The following is an 18,957-nucleotide window of genomic DNA, read 5'->3' as shown; positions in this document are numbered from 1 at the left end:
TGGCACTGATGGTGTTCCTGCCAAGCCCACCCAAGACCCTCCTGGCTAGGCAGCCCTGACCCAGCCTCTGCTGTGTGTTGGAAAGAACCCAGGGGGCACCCTTGGAGGCCAGAGGTGGAAGCAACCTCGCTGGGTCCACGCCACGCACCTTGTGTCTCCAGTAGGTTCTGCACCACCTCCTCCAGGCCGACCAGGTAGATGAACTCGTTGTTGGCGGCGCTGGGCAGAAAATTCATCTCTGGGGCTGGGGGCTTGGGTGGGGGGATCTCGAGTAGCGTCTTCTCCAGCTGTTTGCGCAGCGCCAGCTTGGCGGCTGCCTGTCGGCTTGCTGGAGACTCGGCAGAGGTGACCACAGAGGCCACGCTAGTGGGGGTGGAGTTGGCCTGAGCGGAGGTGGCTGTCGTCCCCTTCAGTGATGCTGGGGTAGGCTTTGGGAGACAAGAACTCAGTCAGGGCGCTCTGTGTGCCTGCCCAGAGGAATGTTCCCCAGTGCCCCCATGCCCGAGGTCCCTTCAACTGCACTGACTAACCAGTCCCCTTGATGATGGCATCCTTACAAAAGTGAACCCAGCCATGGTAACAGGCTCTTAGAAGCCAGGGCAGCAGGGAGAGCTTCGAGAAACACACCACCCTAGGAGGCGACTGCTCATCTGCACACGCACGCAAAGGTTTACCAGATACACCGCACACACTTAAAATCTATAATTTGCTGCGCTCTGTCATGTGAATGTGAGGGCACCCACGTGGGTCACCACCCTGCCCACCAGGGACACTGTCCTCTGGCTGCGGCCTGGCCTACTGCCTTCTCGCAGGGTATGAGAGTGCTCACCGCAGCACCCCCATGAGCCTCTCTGCACATGCTCCCCTGGGATGCTAATGTCTGAGGTAGTCCCCAAGTTCTTATGGGGTGATGGGGAAGCAGCTCCTAGGCCAACCTCTTCCCCTTACCCTCCACCTAGTCCTCGCTGCTCCAGTGCCACTTCACAGTCCTGCCTGGATCCCAGAAGCAGACCCTTGACTGTCTCCACCAGGCCCACAACTGCTGGATGGGGCTCTCCCCGAAACCCACAACTGACCACATGCCAATGTTCTTAGCTTTTGGGGACTGAGGACTCCTCTGGAAATATGAGGAAAGCTGTGCACCCCACCCCCAGAAAATGGACACACCCAGTGACTTACAAATGCCACACTGTGGGGTGCAGGGTGTCCAGGATGCCTTCCCAGGGTCCCACCCTACAACGAAGGCTCCCAGAGACCGGCCTGCCGGTTTTTTCGCCCCTCAGCAACCGAGATGAAACCCAGGCCTCCGTCACCCCTGACCAGCCAGTTCCCCTACTCCTTCCCCTCACAGCCTCCCCAAGCCCTGCTAGGAGCAGACCACCTTCTCTGCCACTGACTGTCTGTGCCCACCCTCAGGGCACAAAGACAACAGAAAGGACTGGATAAAAGGTCACGGGTGGGGCTGGGCGTGGTGGCTCACGCCTGTAATCCCAGCGTTTTGGGAGGCCCAGGCAGGCAGATCACGAGGTCAGGAGATGGAGACCATCCTGGCTAACATGGTGAAACCCTGTCTGTAACAAAAATACAAAAAAATTAGCCAGGCGTGGTGGCGGGCGCCTGTAGTCTCAGCTACTCAGGAGGCTGAGGCAGGAGAATGGCGTGAACCCGGGAGGCGGAGCTTGCGGTGAGCTGAGATCGCACCACTGCACTCCAGCCTGGGCGACAGAGCAAGACTCTATCTCAAAAAAAAAAAAAAGCCGGGCGCGGTGGCTCAAGCCTGTAATTCCAGCACTTTGGGAGGCCGAGACGGGCGGATCACGAGGTCAGGAGATCAAGACCATCCTGGCTAACACGATGAAACCCGTCTCTACTAAAAAATGCAAAAAACTAGCCGGGCGCGGTGGCTCAAGCCTGTAATCCCAGCACTTTGGGAGGCCGAGACGGGTGGATCACGAGGTCAGGAGATCAAGACCATCCTGGCTAACCCGGTGAAACCCCGTCTCTACTAAAAATACAAAAAACTAGCCGGGCGAGGTGGCGGGCGCCTATAGTCCCAGCTACTCCGGAGGCTGAGGCAGGAGAATGGCGTGAACCCGGGAGGCGGAGCTTGCAGTGAGCTGAGATCTGGCCACTGCACTCCAGCCCGGGCGACAGAGCAAGACTCCGTCTCTTAAAAAAAAAAAAAAAAAAGCAAAAAACTAGCCGGGCAAGGTGGCAGGTGCCTGTAGTCCCAGCTACTCGGGATGCTGAGGCAGGAGAATGGCGTAAACCTGGGAGGCGGAGCTTGCAGTGAGCCGAGATCCGGCCACTACACTCCAGCCTGGGTGACAGAGCGAGACTCTGTCTCAAAAAAAAAAAAAAAGTTCATGGGTGGGCAGGATGTGGTGGCTCACACCTGTAATCCCAGCACTTTGGGAGGCCAAGTCAGGCAGATCACTTAAGGTCAGAAGTTCAGGACCAGCCTGGCCAACATGGTGTAACCCTGTCTCGACTAAAAATACAAAAACTAGCTGGGCATGGTGGCAGGTGCCTGTAGTCCCAGCTACTCGGGAGGCTGATGCAGGAGTATCTCCTGGGAGGTGGAGGCTGCAGTGAGCCAAGATCGCACCACTGTACTCCAGCCTAACCAACAGAGGAAGACTCTTGTCTCAAAATAAAGATATTTGATCACACCACTGTACTACATCCAGCCTGGGCAACAGAGCAAGACTCTGTCTCTAAAAAAAAAAAAACTTCACAGGTGTATGAAACTACCTGCCTGGGTCAGTCCAGGACTAGCCATCTTCTCTACACTCGAACCTGACCTTCAAAAGCAGGCAGGGACACTGCTCAGAGTCTTGCTCTTGTCTGAGGGCAGGCAAGCAAGAACAAACTGTGCCAAAGAAGGAAGAAAGAGCAAACACGCCCACCAGCAAAAGCCCCTGCGGACCCGGTAATTTTATCTGTCAGCCAAGGCGCTTGTTTCCAGCCTGCCTGCCCCTTGGTCCTGCTCTTCCCATCCTACTTCCAGGGGGTGGAGACAGACCCTCCCCATCTCAGAGACTCTGTACAGAGGTGAAGGGACGTGTGGCTAAGAATAGGCGCGCCTGGTGACACAAGAACATTTGCTGAGGAGGAGATCGAAAGAAGCCACTGCTGGGAGGGCGGCATGGGCTCCAGTGCACCCCAAGGCATCTCCGGGCCCATCACTGGCCTCTCCTGGGCTTCGACTATCCCCCTAAACCTGCTGTGTGCCACGTGGTGTTTCCTCGGCCATGGGGCTGGTGAGCAGACCCCACCTTCAGCTCAGGTCGGTGCACTGCCCCTCTCGGCAGCTGCCCACCTGTGCTGGACAGCAAGTCTGCCCATGACCCACACAGCCCTATGGTCCCCAGGAGCTCAAGTCCAAGCCCCTGCCTGGCTCTGAGGGAGCAAGGCAGGTCATGCCACACAGCCCGGGGAGACACTACTGTGCCCCAGAACCTGGGTCCAAGGGGAGCAGTCACAGGTGGAACACACACTCTCCCTCACCCGCTGCGGCGCAGCCCTCACCTGTGGGATGTTGACGAGCAGGCTGGTGTTGGGAACATTGGCGACGCGGATGAGGCCCTGCTGGATGATCCTCTGTCCCTGAATCTGCACACTGGGCACCGACGCCCGGGGGGCCAGGAGGAGGGGCGGTGGCCCTGTGCTGGAATGTTGCCTAATGCTGTGGATTTGCTGTTGGGGTAGGGTGGGAAGAACAAGAAATCTGACTGAGATCAACAATGGAGGGGGACCGGAAGGCACAGGCACCTTGGCCCCAAGGACTGGGAAGGGCCCTACTTTCGAGGTAGACAACTGCTGAGGCTGCCAGGTCTCCCCAGTGTGCACAGCCCTGCTTACCTGGGCCCCCCTGACGAGTGGGGGCATGACGACCTGCGAGCTCGCCTGTGGCCCCAGCTTCGAGGACGCCTGCTGCCCACCTCGGACCAGGGGCGGGGGTATGACGCTGCCGGGCATCCGAGCTGAAGAGGTCTGCCAACGACACCAAGACCCAGATTTTCATGGACCCCTCCCGCCCCTTTTTTTTTTTAAAAGCAAGCAGTTTTACTGCTTTTATGAAAGTACAGGCCGGGCGCGGTGGCTCAAGCCTGTAATCCCAGCACTTTGGGAGGCCGAGACGGGCGGATCACGAGGTCAGGAGATCGAGACCATCCTGGCTAACACGGTGAAACCCCGTCTCTACTAAAGAAATACAAAAACTTAGCGGGCGATGTGGCGGGCGCCTGTAGTCCCAGCTACTTGGGAGGCTGAGGCGAGAGAATGGCGTAAACCCAGGAGGAGGAACTTGCAGTGAGCTGAGATCCGGCCACTGCACTCCAGCCTGGGAGACAGAGCAAGACTCCGTCTCAAAAAAAAAAAAAAAAAAAAAAAAAAAAAAAAAGAAAAGTACATACCAGTTTTTTTGATTTGGTTTTTTTCTTTTTAAGTAGCAGAGAAGTTAAAAAATTAAAATTATGGATGGGTGCAGTGGCTCATGCCTGTAATCCCAGCACTCTGTGAGGCCGAGGTAGGCAGATCACGAGGTCAGGAGTTTGAGACCAGCCTGGCCAACATGGTGAAACTCCATCTCTACTAAAAATACAACAATTAGCTGGGCGTGGTGGCACATGCCTGTAGTCCCAGCTACTCAAGAGGCTGAGGCAAGAAAACTGCTTGAACCTGGGAGGCGGAGGTTGCAGGTTGCAGTGACCCGAGATCGCACCACTGCACTCCAACCTGGGTGACAGAGCAAGACTCCATCTCGGAAACAAAGAAAAAAAAAAAAAAATATTTAGCTAGCTGGCTGGGGGTGGTGGCTCACGCCTGTAATTTCAACACATTGGGAGGCCAAGGCAGGTGGATCTCTTGAGCCCAGAGATTTGAGAACAGCCTGAGTAACAGTGAAACCCCATCTCTACAAAAAACAGAAAAATTACCCAGGCATGGTGGTGTGCGCCTGTAATCTTGGCTACTTGGGAGGCTGAGGCAGGAGGATGGCTTAAGTCTAGGAGGCAGAGGCAACAGTGAGCTGAGGTTGTGCCATTGCACTCCAGCCTGGGTTACAGAGCACGACCCTGTCTCAAACAAACTAACAAGGCGAATGTGTAACACAAAATTAGTAAAGATGACTACTGATTCTAAACACTGGAACAAGGAATAGGACTCCAACCATAGCCGTGCGAACCTGGGCTCACTTCTGAGTGAGTCCCACCAACATGGCAGTTCATTCTCACGTGACACTGGCCGGTCCATGGCAGGATGGGCATGGTCACCCCCTAGAGCAAGTTGGGGGCTCAGGCCTGTTTGAGAGGGAGGGGCAGGAGGGCCTCTTCCGACCTCAGCCATATGGCTGGGAGAAAGACTCTGCCCCGCACCTGGAGGCCCTGGAAGGAGGCTTGCTTGGCTGGAAGAGTCAACATGAAGGGAGATCAGACCTGCTAGAGGCACTCACTGGAAGGGCCCCCTTCCAGTGTTGGCCATGATTTCTGTCTGTGACATCAACAGCGGCCTACTTTGGGCCGTGGGGCTTAGAGAGTGCATGTATGCTTCTTCCCCTGGGCTGTGGACTGGAGGGCCTCACTCCAGCCTACTCTGAAGGAAAGGGCAACCTCTTGCAGAACCTGGACCAGGGCTGTTTGGGAGCCCGAGGAGCCTATTCTTGAGAGCAGCAGTGCCAGCAGGGCACCCACTGAGACACAGCGGGGACACTGACCTGGAGCGATGGCTTGCCAGCAGGAATGTTCTGGGTGCCCCGAACAAGCGGGGGAGGGGTGGTCACGGTGCTCCCGACAGAACCTGTGGGCTGTAAGAGAGCAGGACACCAGGAGGTGAGGGGCCACCTGGCCCTCTCCCCACACGGAGGCGCCAAGATTTAATGCTGCCACAGAGGCCTGACTGTCTTCTCAGAGGTTCTGCTTGACGGCTGAAAGTGACCCTGTCTGCAGCAGGAGGTGACAACTTCTACATGGGCCTAGAAGAGATTTTCCAGCAGCCCCACCCACTACTCTCAGCATCACTTCCTGGCCACTCCCTAACACCCACTCAGTGTCCCGGCACCCACTTGTGCCCTCCAGGGGACAGAATGGCTGATAGTGGCAGTGCCGCTGAGGCAAAGGACCCACGGCCCAGGCAGGGAGATATCAATCTCAGTGAGAAAACAGTGACTCTGGGCACTTTTTAAAGCTGCATGTTCCACTAGAGAAGGGTCAGTGACAGACTTGGTGTCCCTCAATGAGTTTTCGGCAAGTGACAAAGAAATAGAAAAAAGAAACAGGCAGGCTCTTTCCAACCCACCTGCTAATTGTGTGAGGTGTGCGGGGGGGCGGGGTTTCAAAAAACAAACCCCCACGTCAGAGCAGGGAGAGTCCTGTCCTTCCTTCAGCTCCTGCTGCCCAGGACACACTTACTTTCTGGTTCACTGAGGCAATTACTAAAGTACTCGGAAGGTAGGAGTTTCCCAGAACAGAGTACTCAAAAAGCCCAACAAAATAAATTTAACTTCGCTGCCCATTCACCTGCATCTAGAAGCAGTGCAACAGTGAGCTTTAGGCTCCAGGGAAGAAGAAACAGAAAGCAGGACCCTCCCGAGAGTTGGGGCTGAGATCCATGGCAGCTCAGCACACGTCCAGCTGGGAGGGGACTGAGATGCACGCAGTAGGAGGGAGGACAGTAGAGACTGGGGCATCCCCTGCACCCACAGTGCAGGCGGCCTTTCTGCACCGAGCCCTTCACCCAGAAACATGCTTCCAGAAGCACCAGACATCTGTGCTCCACTTCCCTGACACCTGTTGTCCAAGTGAGCTTTAGGGCGGGCACGGTTGCTCATGCCTGTAATCCTAGCATTTTGGGAGGCCCATGTGGGCGGACCACAAGGTCAAGAGATCAAGACCATCCTGGCCAACATGGTGAAACCCTGTCTCCACTAAAAATACAAAAATTAGCTGGCTGTGGTGGCACGCGCCTGTAGTCCCAGCTACTCGGGAGGCTGAGACAGGCCAATCACCTGAACCCAGGAGACGGAGGTTGCAGTAAGCCAAGGATTTGCGTCACCGCATTCCAGCCTGGTGAAAGAGCAAGATTCTATCTCAAAAAAAAAAAAAAAAAAAAAAAAAAAATAGTGAGCTTTAGACCCTCAGATCCAGATTACTCTAGACTGAAATTCACTTTAACATCTCCTAAGCTAAATCCAAAATGCACACTGGAGTCCACAAACGGGGGAGCGGGACCTTGCTCTATACTCCCTCAAGGAAGCCCTTTCACCTTTCTGGCCCCTGACATTGATGACGGGATCAAGGCAAGGCCAGAGACTCCTGCTGGCCCAGCGAGGAGGGGAGACAGGCACGCACCTTCTGGGCGGTGGCTTCCTTTTGTATCTGACTCTGCCGCAACTTTTTCAACAAAACGAGTTTTGCTTCTTCTAACCTCAACTCTTCTTTGAGCTGTTTGATCATCCTTTCTCGTTCTTCAGGACTGCTTTTCTGCAGGGGCGAGAGGAACAGGGTTGAGGGGGAGCATCCTTGGTGGGAAGCAGAGGCCCTGCCGTCACTAGCTCCACCCAAGGGTGTCATGAGTGGGAAGGGCACAGTGGGGCTCCGGCGGCAGTGCCACCACATGGCTCACCATGAGGGCCTCGGTGCTAGTCTCCTTCAAGGCCACCGTGGTCAGCCCATTCACTCTCGGGCTCGAGGGCTGCTCGTTGTCGGACAGCACAATCACGTCGGGTGAGGGAGGTCTCCTCTCGGATTTCATGTCACTGTGGGGCGGAGACAGTAGTAACCAGAGTGCCCTTGACAGCTGTGCCCACCCCTGTGGACACATGGCAGGGAGGTGAGACCTCCCTGGCTGCTGTCTGCCCTGCATCTTCCACATCCGCAGCCCTACCCCACAGTACCCAGGCTGCCTCCTTCTTCTCACCCACACGTCATAGGGCACCCAATCCCAGTGCCCAGGTGGGCACCTTGATAGTAGGGACTTGTTAGTGCCTGCTGCCATGTCGCCAGGGCTGAGGGTGTATATGCCCCTGAACGTGACATGGTGACTTTGAAAAACATGGCTGCTCCCTCTACCGTGTGCCTCGGATTGTGTAAACACTCGGCTCTGGATCCTGGGGTCCTGCTCAGTGTTAGCCATTGTGGGGGCTTAAGCATGCTGGGTCTGATGGCATGTGTGTGCCTCACCACCAGCGGCAGCCCCTGGCCATGGTGGAAACCCCTTAAAGAGGAGCCCAGCTCCCTGTGTGAACCACCTTCTTCTCTCTCCACCCAGGAAGGCCAACAGCCCTCACACCTGGCAGCCAACCTGTCCCCAGATCAAGGGGTGTATCCACAGGCTGCCAGCCTGCTCACAAGGTGGCACCAAGTGCTAGATGGCCCTTCTTAGGCCCCACGTGGCAGCAGCAACTATCTGTTTTGAAACTGACTAGCACACAAGTTCTCTCAAAGACCAGAGACTCTCCACCGGCCTGATCTACTCATGGACTGGTTTCTGGCTGGCTGCCTCCAGCTCCACGTGGATGCCAACGTCATTCTGCCTGTTACCCTGCTGCCCACTCCCTAAGTTCCAGCTCAAAATTGCATCATGAGACAGTTCATCATGATTCCAGCCCTCACACTTTTCTTTCTAATGAATTTGCCATGGTCTGGGGAATTCAATTCTACCTGTGAACTTGACCTGAGGCCTGTTCCTCCCTTCTCACTGTCGGCCCACAGCATCTCACTACCAGCTGAGAAGCACCAGGGGACAATCAGGGAAGTACTTGCAGGCTTTCCTTTTTTGTTATTTTGTCAAAATACGGTCACAAACATCTAAGAGTGTGGCTGATGAGCTGCTGTTATTCATCAGAATCGGGAAACAGTCAATATTCATTCTGTGCTAACTGCGGGCCAGGCTCCAAGATAAGTGCGCGTGGCACCCACTTCAGTTGACCCAGGCAGGAACACATCAGTCTGATTTTCCCCTTCCTGTGAACAATCCTCTAGGATGTATGTGTACAGCTGACACTACTGAAGGTGCAGGGCCGAACACCTGCTGTGGTGTTGCTGACCCAACGCAAGTCCCAGAGACAGCACTTGTCCCCAACCAAGCAGCTCCATTTGCTGACGGCACAAGGCAAACTGTCCCTGAAGATCTGGGTTCGTTGTACTTTTTTTATTTTTTTGAGATGCAGTCTCACTGCGTCGCCCAGGCTGGAGTGCCGTGGTACAATCTCGGCTCACTACAACCTCCACCTCCCTGGTTCAGGCGATTCTCCTGCCTCAGTCACTTGAGTAGCTGGGATTACAAGCGTGCACCATCACGCCCGGCTAATTTTTTTTTTTTTTTTTTTTGTATTTTTGTAAAGACAGGGGTTCACCATGTTGGACAGGGTGGTCTTGAATTCCTGACCTCAGGTGATCCGCCCACCTCAGCCTCATTGTGCTTTCATCCAAGTGAATCAGGTCCGTTTTTTTGTCAGCAGGAAAACCAGCCAAGGACAGAACGCATCCTCTAGGTGGCACTGTGACCCAGGGAACAAACTCGGACAAAGTTAACTGGGAGCTGCAGCTCAAAGTTGTCCGGGCTCTCGCTCTGCCTGGGTCCAGTTCATAATCAGACTCCGGCAGGGTTGAGGAGCGTCGCTAGGATGAAGAACGTGGCTCTGCTCTAGCAGCCATTGGGACCTCTGAGGTCCCCTTCAAGTCCAGGAGCTGCGTCCTCAGGGAATGGTGGACACAGAGCACCAGAGGCTAAGGCTTCACCAAGGCTACCCTGGACTCACCAGATGCTGGACTCAGGAACCGCTTTACTTGCTCTCCTCTTGTCCCTCCCAATTCCACCTACCAGAGCTATGTGGCAGCTGTACCTGAACGATGGTCCTAGCCCTGATCAACCAGGTTCTCACCAGAGACCTGGACATGGACAGAAAGGTATGATTTCAAAGTATACAATCCCCCAGGCAAGGGGTTATCACCCCACATTCTGAAGCCCAGAACTGGGCAGTTTGTTTCTAAAGTAACCCAGAACACCTCACTCAGGTCTTAGCACACCGCCAGCATGTCTCTCCTTGCTGCCGGCCCCATGCCGCCCAAGATCGACTTTCAAGGTGACCTCAGGGCTCTAATTCCAGGCTCCCTGGACGTGTACACACACTGAGCACCTCAGAGGCAGGTGGTCCCAAGGCTCCAGCACAGAGCTGCAGCGGCTGGCCTCTACCCAGGTGGGCTCCAAAGTGAACAGGGTAGCGGGGGCCCAAGGCAGCATCCCGTATAGAGTTACAGACACACTTCTGGGCCAGCGCGAGCTGAAATGAAATGACAGCCAAGCTCTAAGGGACTTAACACCTCTTATCATCTTATTGAGGGCGTGAAGTTCTTCCAGAGGTGAGATGTCTAATAAAATTCAAATCTGCCTGAGGGAAGGGTCCAGACCACCTAGTAGCTGAAGCTGCCTGAGTGGGCTGCTCTGACCACGGTGCTTCCTGGCCCCATCTTGGCTTGCGACTAATCAATAACTCATCCAAGAGATGATGTCACCACCCATCAATGATCACTCAGCATCCCAGCAGCCAGCAGGGAGTGAACTTCCTGTATGCTAATCAGGCCACCAAAAAGTCACGTGACAAAGGCATTTCCCTCCTTGGTCACATGACCCTTTAACTGTGCCTTCCAACGTGAAAACCATGGCAACGGCCAGTTCCAACCGGTTTGTGACACGCAGCCTTCATTTTGAGAAGGGAGGTAAGGGTTCAGGTGCTGTCAGAAAATGGAGGCGCCAGGCTCACCCCAGGGCTGTGGAGCTGCAGGCACTTCCTGTGTGGCGCCGGCCCACAGGGGACTGTTGCTGCACCACAGGCTCCAGTCACCTCTACACACACCACACACAGGCCCTTCTAAGTTTCTAAAATGAAAAACTTTGTTAAGCTCACTTTTTAAAGGAGAGGGGCTTTAAGAGTCTCAGGACTTTTTAAAATAAAATTCAGGAAAAAAAGCATGTGGCTCAAAATGATGGTGGCATTATTTCAGGGAAAAATTTAATTATGAAAACTGTCTGAAGTAAATAAAAGCAGTGGAAACCTAGCCCAGCAAGCTGAGAGGGATGGCATCGTGGCCCAGGGACAGCGTCTGCCATTCACTCCACAGCGGCCGTCCAGGCACCAAATTTATTTGGAAGTGATGTGGTATTTCAGGACAAATCCCATAAGCCCGTCCTGCCCATCTTGAGAAGCCTTAATGTAAAACACACTGATCAAGAGATTTTATGTGACCTACAAAAATCCCTGGAAGCAGGCCAGGCTGTTATCAGCGTAAATGGTCTCACCCGCTCCCTGCCACGCACCACCCCCACTCCCCCACCCGCTGGTACCAGCCCTGACCTCACAAGCACAGAAATTCTGTTACCTGCCAGGAACTTCCACAGAACTTCCTGGAGGAGAGGCCGGGATTATAAACTTAAATTGAGACACGATCCCACTTCCACAGCACAAGGTTATGGCTTTCAGCTGCCCGGCAACCAGCGGCCAGTACGTGGTTAATATTTAGTGTTCCCTCAGCCAGTGCCGGGAAGGAGCCGTCCTTGGAGGCTGGGACCTTTGTGGTTCTCTGAATGGGCCTGCCTGGTATGCAGGGAAGGCAAACTTCATCCCCCTCTCCCTCATTCATTCATTCATTCATTCCTCACTCACATCTGCTGAGAGCTCATTTAAAAAGTAGGTGCTGCACCAGGCAGTGGGGAGGAACCCCTGGATAAAAGGAGGCTCTGTCCTTAGGGTTCAGTCTACCAGGTAGGTCAGACACAAAAGGGAAGGGGCAGGTGGGGGCGAGGCTGTAGGTGGGCTTGGGGCTGCCCCGTGAATGTCTGACCAGCGCTGTCACAGCCATAGCAGCGGGCAGCTTCTCCAGAACTTGTATAAATGCAGCATGTCCTCCTTGCCCCAGACCTACTTCATCAGTCTGTATTTCAGCAAGATCCCCCAAGTCTTGCACACACTAGGGAAGTTGGGGATGACCATGACCTGCGGCCCAATGAGGCCTTGGGATAAGAAATCCTCCTCCAGGCTGGCTCGGGGAGACAGGCAGGGCCCAGCAATGCCTTCTCCAGCCACATAACCATTTCCCGCTAGAACCTTTCCTCCTCACCTCTTTCAGGCCTAGCAGAGTGGGCTGCTGGCTGTGTGTAAAGGAGGGATGAGGGCTCTGCTAGAGCCAACACCAGTCCTGCCAGCCCACTTGTCCCTTGTGCAAACACTCATCTTGGGCTCACCAGGCCCTACCCGACACGAACCAAGCTGTTAACATCCCCCGCCCTCCTGGGGCCTGGCCCACAGACATGGCCCGGCATGGCCGTGTTCTGTCTGCAGAACATCCCTCTTCAACATGCCTCAGGAAGCCTGCCCGGCCCCGTCCCCATGCCCCAAGGTGAAGGTCACAGCAGAACTTGGGGTTCCACTTGGGGGAGTGCAGATCTAAGCAGAAACCCCCCAGCTTCCTAAGAGGGGCTGGCTGGGGGGTTTCTGTTCCTTAGCCCCCCAACAGCCCAGTGACTGGCCCTCCCACCCTTGGCCCAGCAAGCCTGTCTAAGTGCCTTTGGTTCCCTGCACCGCACCCCACCCCACCCCTGTGAAGATGAGCCCTCCCTCCCCCTGCCTTGCAGGGTGACATGTCAGCACCTGTCTAACAAGCAGGTTCCTGCACCCTGAGCTGGGGGCCATCATGACCTCCTTCAGGTGGGTGTGGCACCGGCACAGCACCCAGGGACCTATGGCCTCACTCTGTGGCACAGCCTCAGCTCCCAACAAGGGACAGCGTGTCCCCAGAGTGACCAGATGAACAAAGGGCAAGGGGGTATCCAGCCCTGGGGTGATACCATAGCCCCAGAGAAGGGGGCAAGCCCCCATGTCCTCAGAGCCAGGAATCTCCTCCTAAGTCCATGATGGCTGGGGATAGGGGAAGAGGCTGGCTGAGCCCATCGTGTGAGGGTGCTGAGCCCTGAACCCACACCCTCCCTGTGGAGTAGCTCCTTTAGCAAGCTGCGGCCTGGAGCTCACTGGCCACCCCTGCCCAGCTTTGGACTTCAAACAGCAGCAGGCAAGTCAGGCTGTGGAGAGAGCCTTCACCCAGTGAGTCAGAAGACACCTGGGTCTCACTTGGTTCTGCCTCTTACAAGTGACACTTCCCTCTCCATGGCTCCTGCATGGCAGGGGAGAGGAATCCCTGTCCCGCAGACTCTCAGGGCTGCCTGGTGAGGTGAGACTTCAGTGCTGAGGAGGCTCGGGCACCTTAGACAGCTGGCTGGGTGCAGGGGGATCAGGCAGCCCTGCTGATCTGAAAATGCTCAGCTCAGGCCTCGGGAACAGTGACCTTCCTGACAGCACTCATAGCCACCCCGCATGCCCCTAGGATGGAGAGGGAGTTCTGTCCCAACAGCCTGGGTCCCCTGCATCAGGTCCCATTCCCAACTCGGAGAAAGAAATGGAGTTGTTTGCCAGGAGCTGCCCCCAGGGCTGTCATTTGGTGGGGTGGAAGCATCCTGCTGTCAGATCACATACTGCCTTTTCAGAGCCAACCGCCCACATGCAGCAGCCCCAAAAACCCAGATGGCAGCAGCACCACGGACTCCCAAAGCCCGATGGATGCTCTGACAGGATGCAACCTTGAAGGGGCTAGGAGCGCGCAGGAGTGATTTTCTTTCAGATTTTTTTTTTTTTTTTTTTTTTTTTTTTGAGACGGAGTCTCGCTCTGTCGCCCAGGCTGGAGTGCAGTGGCCGGATCTCAGCTCACTGCAAGCTCTGCCTCCTGGGTTCACGCCATTCTCCTGCTTCAGCCTCCTGAGTAGCTGGGACTACAGGCGCCCGCCACCTCGCCCGGCTAGTTTTTTGTATTTTTTTTTAGTAGAGATGGGGTTTCACCATGTTAGCCAGGATGGTCTCGATCTCCTGACCTCATGATCTGCCCGTCTCGGCCTCCCAAAGTGCTGGGATTACAGGCTTGAGCCACCGCGCCCGGCCTTCTTTCAGATTGTAGGGCCTTAGAGGAAAGTACTTCCTGGGGTCCCCAACACTGGGAAGATAAGGGCAGCAAATAGGCCACCTTGCCTCGGCCTTGCAGCTCCCAGATGGGAGCGACAGCAACGAGTAAACTTGAAACATGTGCCTGACCTGACCGCTTTCTGAGGAGAGAGTGGGAGCCTGGTACAGAGCAGACAATCTCAGTAAACAAGTCCTGAAATGTGACACCTGAGCATTCACAAACTCCCCAAGGGCAGACTGAGTCTGCTGGGGGCCTGGCAAGGCTGGGGAGGGCCCACCTCCTCCTCTTGCCTTGGTGGAGTTTCCAGGGTGGGGGCTGTGAGTTCAGGAGGAGCCACGCCGCAGACTGATGGACCCCCTTGCACGGTGGGCAGCTGCTTCCCTCGTGCACACAGATGTTGTGCTGCTAGAGGAAAGGGAAACCCACTCACAAGGATTTCTGAATTGTGTGTCTTCATGTGTCTTTGTAAAGTAACAGACCCTGGAAGCCAAACTCCTATTCTTTGAATCCAAGCGCTTTTGTGGATATGAAAAAGGAGCCCCTAATACTTATGGCTGACAAACCCTGGACACCGGACCAGACTCTGCAAGACCCCCCGACCCATCTCTGTAGTCTTGAGGAGGCCATAGGCTCTGGCTGCATCTATTCACAGGCCCCGTAGTACTGGACCTGGGCTGGTTTTATGGCTCAATTCCCGAACTACAGAATGCAGAGGAAGTGACGTGGCAGCCTTTTGAGGTGAAGTCACAGAAGCCTTGCAGCTTCTGCCTGAGCCCTCGGAATGCTTGCTCTAGGAGAGCTGAGGTCTGACTGCCCCAAACCACCAGGGGGTCAGAGGCCCACGCTAGCCTCCGCTACATGGGGGAGATGGAGACAGGCAGAGACTGGTCCAGCCAGTCCCAGCTGTTTTGGCCATCACATGTGAGCGATGAAACCACTGGGGACACCCAGCCCAGCTGACGTGCAACTGCAAAGACCAGAGCGCCCCACTAGCAGTGCCCAGCTGGGCGGGACCAGCCAACCAGCAGAACCGACAGACTGAAAAACGTCAATACCTCGCTGCTTTAAACCACTAAGCTAATGGAGTCTATGGCCCAGCCTGGCCCCTGGGGAGCTAACCCATATCACTGTAACTCCACTTCCTCCCTCAGATGCTACCCTGGGACAAAGCAGGGAAAGAGAAGGGGTAAAGAAAGGGTCTACCCGGCCGGGCGCGGTGGCTCAAGCCTGTAATCCCAGCACTTTGGGAGGCCGAGAGAAGCGGATCACGAGGTCAGGAGATCGAGACCATCCTGGCTAACACGGTGAAACCCCGTCTCTACTAAAAAATACAAAAAAAAAACTAGCCGGGCGAGGTAGCGGGCGCCTGTAGTCTCAGCTACTCGGGAGGCTGAGGCAGGAGAATGGCGGGAACCCGGGAGGCGGAGCTTGCAGTGAGCTGAGATCCGGCCACTGCACTCCAGCCGGGGCGAAAGAGCGAGACTCCGTCTCCAAAAAAAAAAAAAAAAAGAAAGGGTTTACCCAAGTAACTACCCGCGGAGCCTTAAAGCTCCCCCTGACAGAGGGACCAGCAGCAGCTACACAGAGGCCCCCCGGACAGCTGCAGACTCAAGATGAGAACAGCTCTAGGAAGGTCAGGTGGGAGACCAGAGCTGCCCAACAATGAAAGCGCGTGTAGAGGGTCCCATGGAAAAGAAGGAGAAAGTCTGCAGGCCGAGAGGCACCTGAGCTTCAGGCTGCACCTGGAGTGAAGTGAGTTAAGCCAGAAAGCAATTCCTCATGCTTCATTCAGTCTCTCTACCTGCCTTCAAGAAACACTCCCAGAAAAATCCTATGACAGAGAATAAGGACAGTTATCATCAGTTCCCCAAGTTAGTTCTACCACTGAGCAACTTTTTTTTTTAGAGACAGGGTCTCACTCTGTCAGGCCGGAGTGCAGGGGTGCAACCATAGTTCACTGTTGCCTGGAACTCCTGGGCTCCAGTGATCCTCCCACCTCAGCCTCCCAAGCTGCCGGGACCATAGGCACGCACCACCACACCTGGCTAACTTTTTTCCATTTTCCATTTTTGGTATTGAGACAGGGACTCTCACTCTGTTGCCTAGGCTGGCGCACAGTGGCATGATCGTGGCTTGCTGCATTTTTAAAGTTTTTGTACATGTGGAATCTCGCTATGTTGCCCAGGCCAGTCCCGGCAATATCTTGTGTGGCAGGCCCCTGTGTAGTGGGTGTGCTGACATACAATTCTGGCAGCATTCACTGCAACCTGGGGGTGGGCGCTGCTCACTGGGACCCCACACAGTTCTCCTTCCTTTCCCAAGGGGTGGTGTTCACTCACTCAATTGATAGAAAGGGAACTCTGTTGTCCAGACACAGGCAGTGCCCCAAAACTGAAGAACTAGGCCAGGCGCGGTGGCTCACGCCTGTAATCCCAGCACTTTGGGAAGCCAAGACGGGCGGATCACGAGGTCAGGAGATCGAGACCATCCTGGCTAACACGGTGAAACTCTGTCTCTACTAAAAATACAAAAAAAAAAAAAAAAAAAAAATAGCTGGGCATGGTGGCGGGCACCTGCAGTCCCAGCTACTCGGGAGGCTGAGGCAGGAGAATGGCATGAACCTGGGAGGCGGAGCTTGCAGTGAGCTGAGATCACACCACTGCACTCCATGCTAGGCGACCTGGTGACCTAGCGAAACTCCTCCTAGCAACTCCTCCTAGAGAAACTCCTCCATCTCAAACAAACAAACAAATAAAAACAAACAAAAAAAAAAACTGAAGAACTCCTGGGGGTTGTCTGGTATCCTCCCAAGCCACCCCACCCCCACCCGCAGCCCCTCTGCGGATCCCTCAACTCCCTTCTTAGCATCCATCACACTCCTCCCGCCCCAGTAACTTGAGCTCCTCTTGGCTGGGATGTTAGAGAAAAGCCCGGAGCCTGCTTTGTGGGGCCCAGGAAGACAGAACACATTCTGCTTCTCTGCCACAGAGGCCGTGGAGGTGAGCGGCTAAGATGGGATTTTTGAAACCCAGCCATCATTCTTCCTGGAGACGTTAGGTTCAACGACCGCTCTGGGACTCCATTATGGTGAGCCCTGCCACAGCGCTGGCTAAAGAGCTCAGGAAAAAGAGAGAAAGAGTCTGTGTGGCTGGCCAAGACCTGTGAGCCCATCCCTGCCCACTCTCCTTTCCTCAGTACAGAAGGGAGCAGTCCCAGGTCCCCAGCCAGAGCAGAGGAGCCCCATGCAGTGCTCGCCCCCAGCATCAAGCACAGCCAGGAGGCGGCCAGCCCACGCTGCCAGAACGCCTTCTAGGAATGCAACAGCCCCTAAAGTCAAAGGGCCCAGCCAGGGAGGCCCAGAGGACCTCACTGTGACAGGGGCCAGTCTTGGGGGCATGCAGAATGGCTTGGCTGAGGGTGGTAGAGACAAGCCCAGGAGACCCTAATACCATGCTCATGTGGGCCAGCAGCCTCTACCCGCCCACGGAGGCCAATGCAGCCCGACCTTGCTAGCAGCTGACACCACGAGGGAGGCCACATCAAATTCAGCATGCTCTGCTTAGAAATACAGGAAGACACATGCACTGGAAATGACTACAATCGAAGAACTGAAAGGCTAACTTTTCAGGTTTGGAAAACCAAGCAAACACCTGCTGGGCCTTTATGATGGCCACTCCTAGGCCAACCACCAAAATTCGCCCTTCCACATAATCCTCTCCACAGCTCCATCATCACCCCCAGTTCCCAGTCCAGGGGACAATCTTAAGGGAGGGCCACATGACTTCCGAAGGTCACACAGCAGGACCTGCAGACAACCTGGGCTCCTACGGCACCTGAGCTCCTGTGTGGACCCCTCACTGTGCCAGGACCCTGGGGGAACCCAAAAGAGGAGATGTGGGGTTGGAGAGTATAGGCCCCATGTAACTGGCAGCTACTAATTCAGGTCATCAAATACCTTTATTTTGAGACAAGAGTCTCCCTCTATTGCCCAGGCTGGAGTGCAGTGACATGATCTTGGCTCACTGCAAACTCTGCCTCCCGGGTTCAAGTGATTCTCCTGCCTCAGCCTCCCAAGTAACTGGGACTACAGGTGCCTGCCACCACACCTGGCTAATTTTTCTATTTTTAGTAGAGACAGGGTTTCACCATGTTGGCCAGGCTGGTCTCAAACTACTGGGCTCAAGGGATCTGCCCATCTCGGCCTCCCAAAGTGCTGAGATACAGGCATGAGCCACCGCGCTCGGTCATATTTTATTTTTTTTGAGACAGGGTCTCACTCTATAACCCAGGCTGGAGTGCAGTGGTACAATCACGGCTCACTATAGCCTCGACCTCCTGGGCTCAAGTGATCCTCCCACCTCAGCCTCCTGAGTTGCTGGGACTATAGGCATGAACCCCCACACCAAGCGAATTAATCTGTTTATTTATTGGTAGACATGGGAACCACTACGTATTGCCCAGGCTTGGTCTTGAACTTTTGGGATCAGGTGATCCTTCCACCTCAGCCTCCCAAAGTGCTGTAACTACAGGCGTGAGCCACTGAGCCCCACTATGTCGTTTTTGGAATAGTGAACCCTTATTTATGGCTGAAGGATCCTGGACAGCCAGTAGCATCCACAAGCTAAGTTCCTGAGGTGCAAAGGAGGGGGCAGTGTGAGGACACAGATGTGGCCCTCAGACTCTATCAAGAAATGATAACTTACCCAAATCACAAGACGAGTCAGGGGATGGTCAGAAACAAAACATGGCCAGGTGCGATGGTTCATACCTGCAATCCCAGTGCTTTGGGAGGCTGAGTGAGAGGATGACCTGAGCCTTGGAATTCAAGAGCAGCCTGGGCAACACAGTGAGACCCTATCTCTGAAAAATAAAAAAGCTGGGCATGGTGGCAAGCACCTGTAGTCCCAGCTACTCAAGAGGCTGAGGCAGGAGGATCACTTGAGCCCAGGAG

At 55.0% G+C, this 18,957-nt stretch overlaps 1 protein-coding gene across 10 annotated transcripts in view; it reads right to left on the bottom strand.

Annotated features, from left to right (window-relative positions):
- The window catches only part of GATAD2A (GATA zinc finger domain containing 2A), a 130,978-nt gene that overhangs the window by 9,417 nt on the left and 102,604 nt on the right, over window positions 1-18,957 (bottom strand). For all 10 annotated transcript variants that reach the window (XM_030935482.1, XM_030935476.1, XM_030935478.1 and 7 more), the window contains 6 exons: window positions 7,624-7,756; window positions 7,350-7,481; window positions 5,717-5,806; window positions 3,865-3,996; window positions 3,532-3,699; window positions 149-428 (listed from right to left, as the gene is read on the bottom strand). In XM_030935482.1, coding sequence (XP_030791342.1) covers window positions 149-428; window positions 3,532-3,699; window positions 3,865-3,996; window positions 5,717-5,806; window positions 7,350-7,481; window positions 7,624-7,756 — 935 coding nt within the window. The remainder of the gene's footprint in view (window positions 1-148; window positions 429-3,531; window positions 3,700-3,864; window positions 3,997-5,716; window positions 5,807-7,349; window positions 7,482-7,623; window positions 7,757-18,957) is intronic.

The sequence above is a fragment of the Rhinopithecus roxellana genome, chromosome 8 (genome assembly GCF_007565055.1).
Source record: "Rhinopithecus roxellana isolate Shanxi Qingling chromosome 8, ASM756505v1, whole genome shotgun sequence".
NCBI lineage: Eukaryota > Metazoa > Chordata > Mammalia > Primates > Cercopithecidae > Rhinopithecus > Rhinopithecus roxellana.
This window is presented reverse-complemented; position numbering and strand designations above follow the sequence as displayed.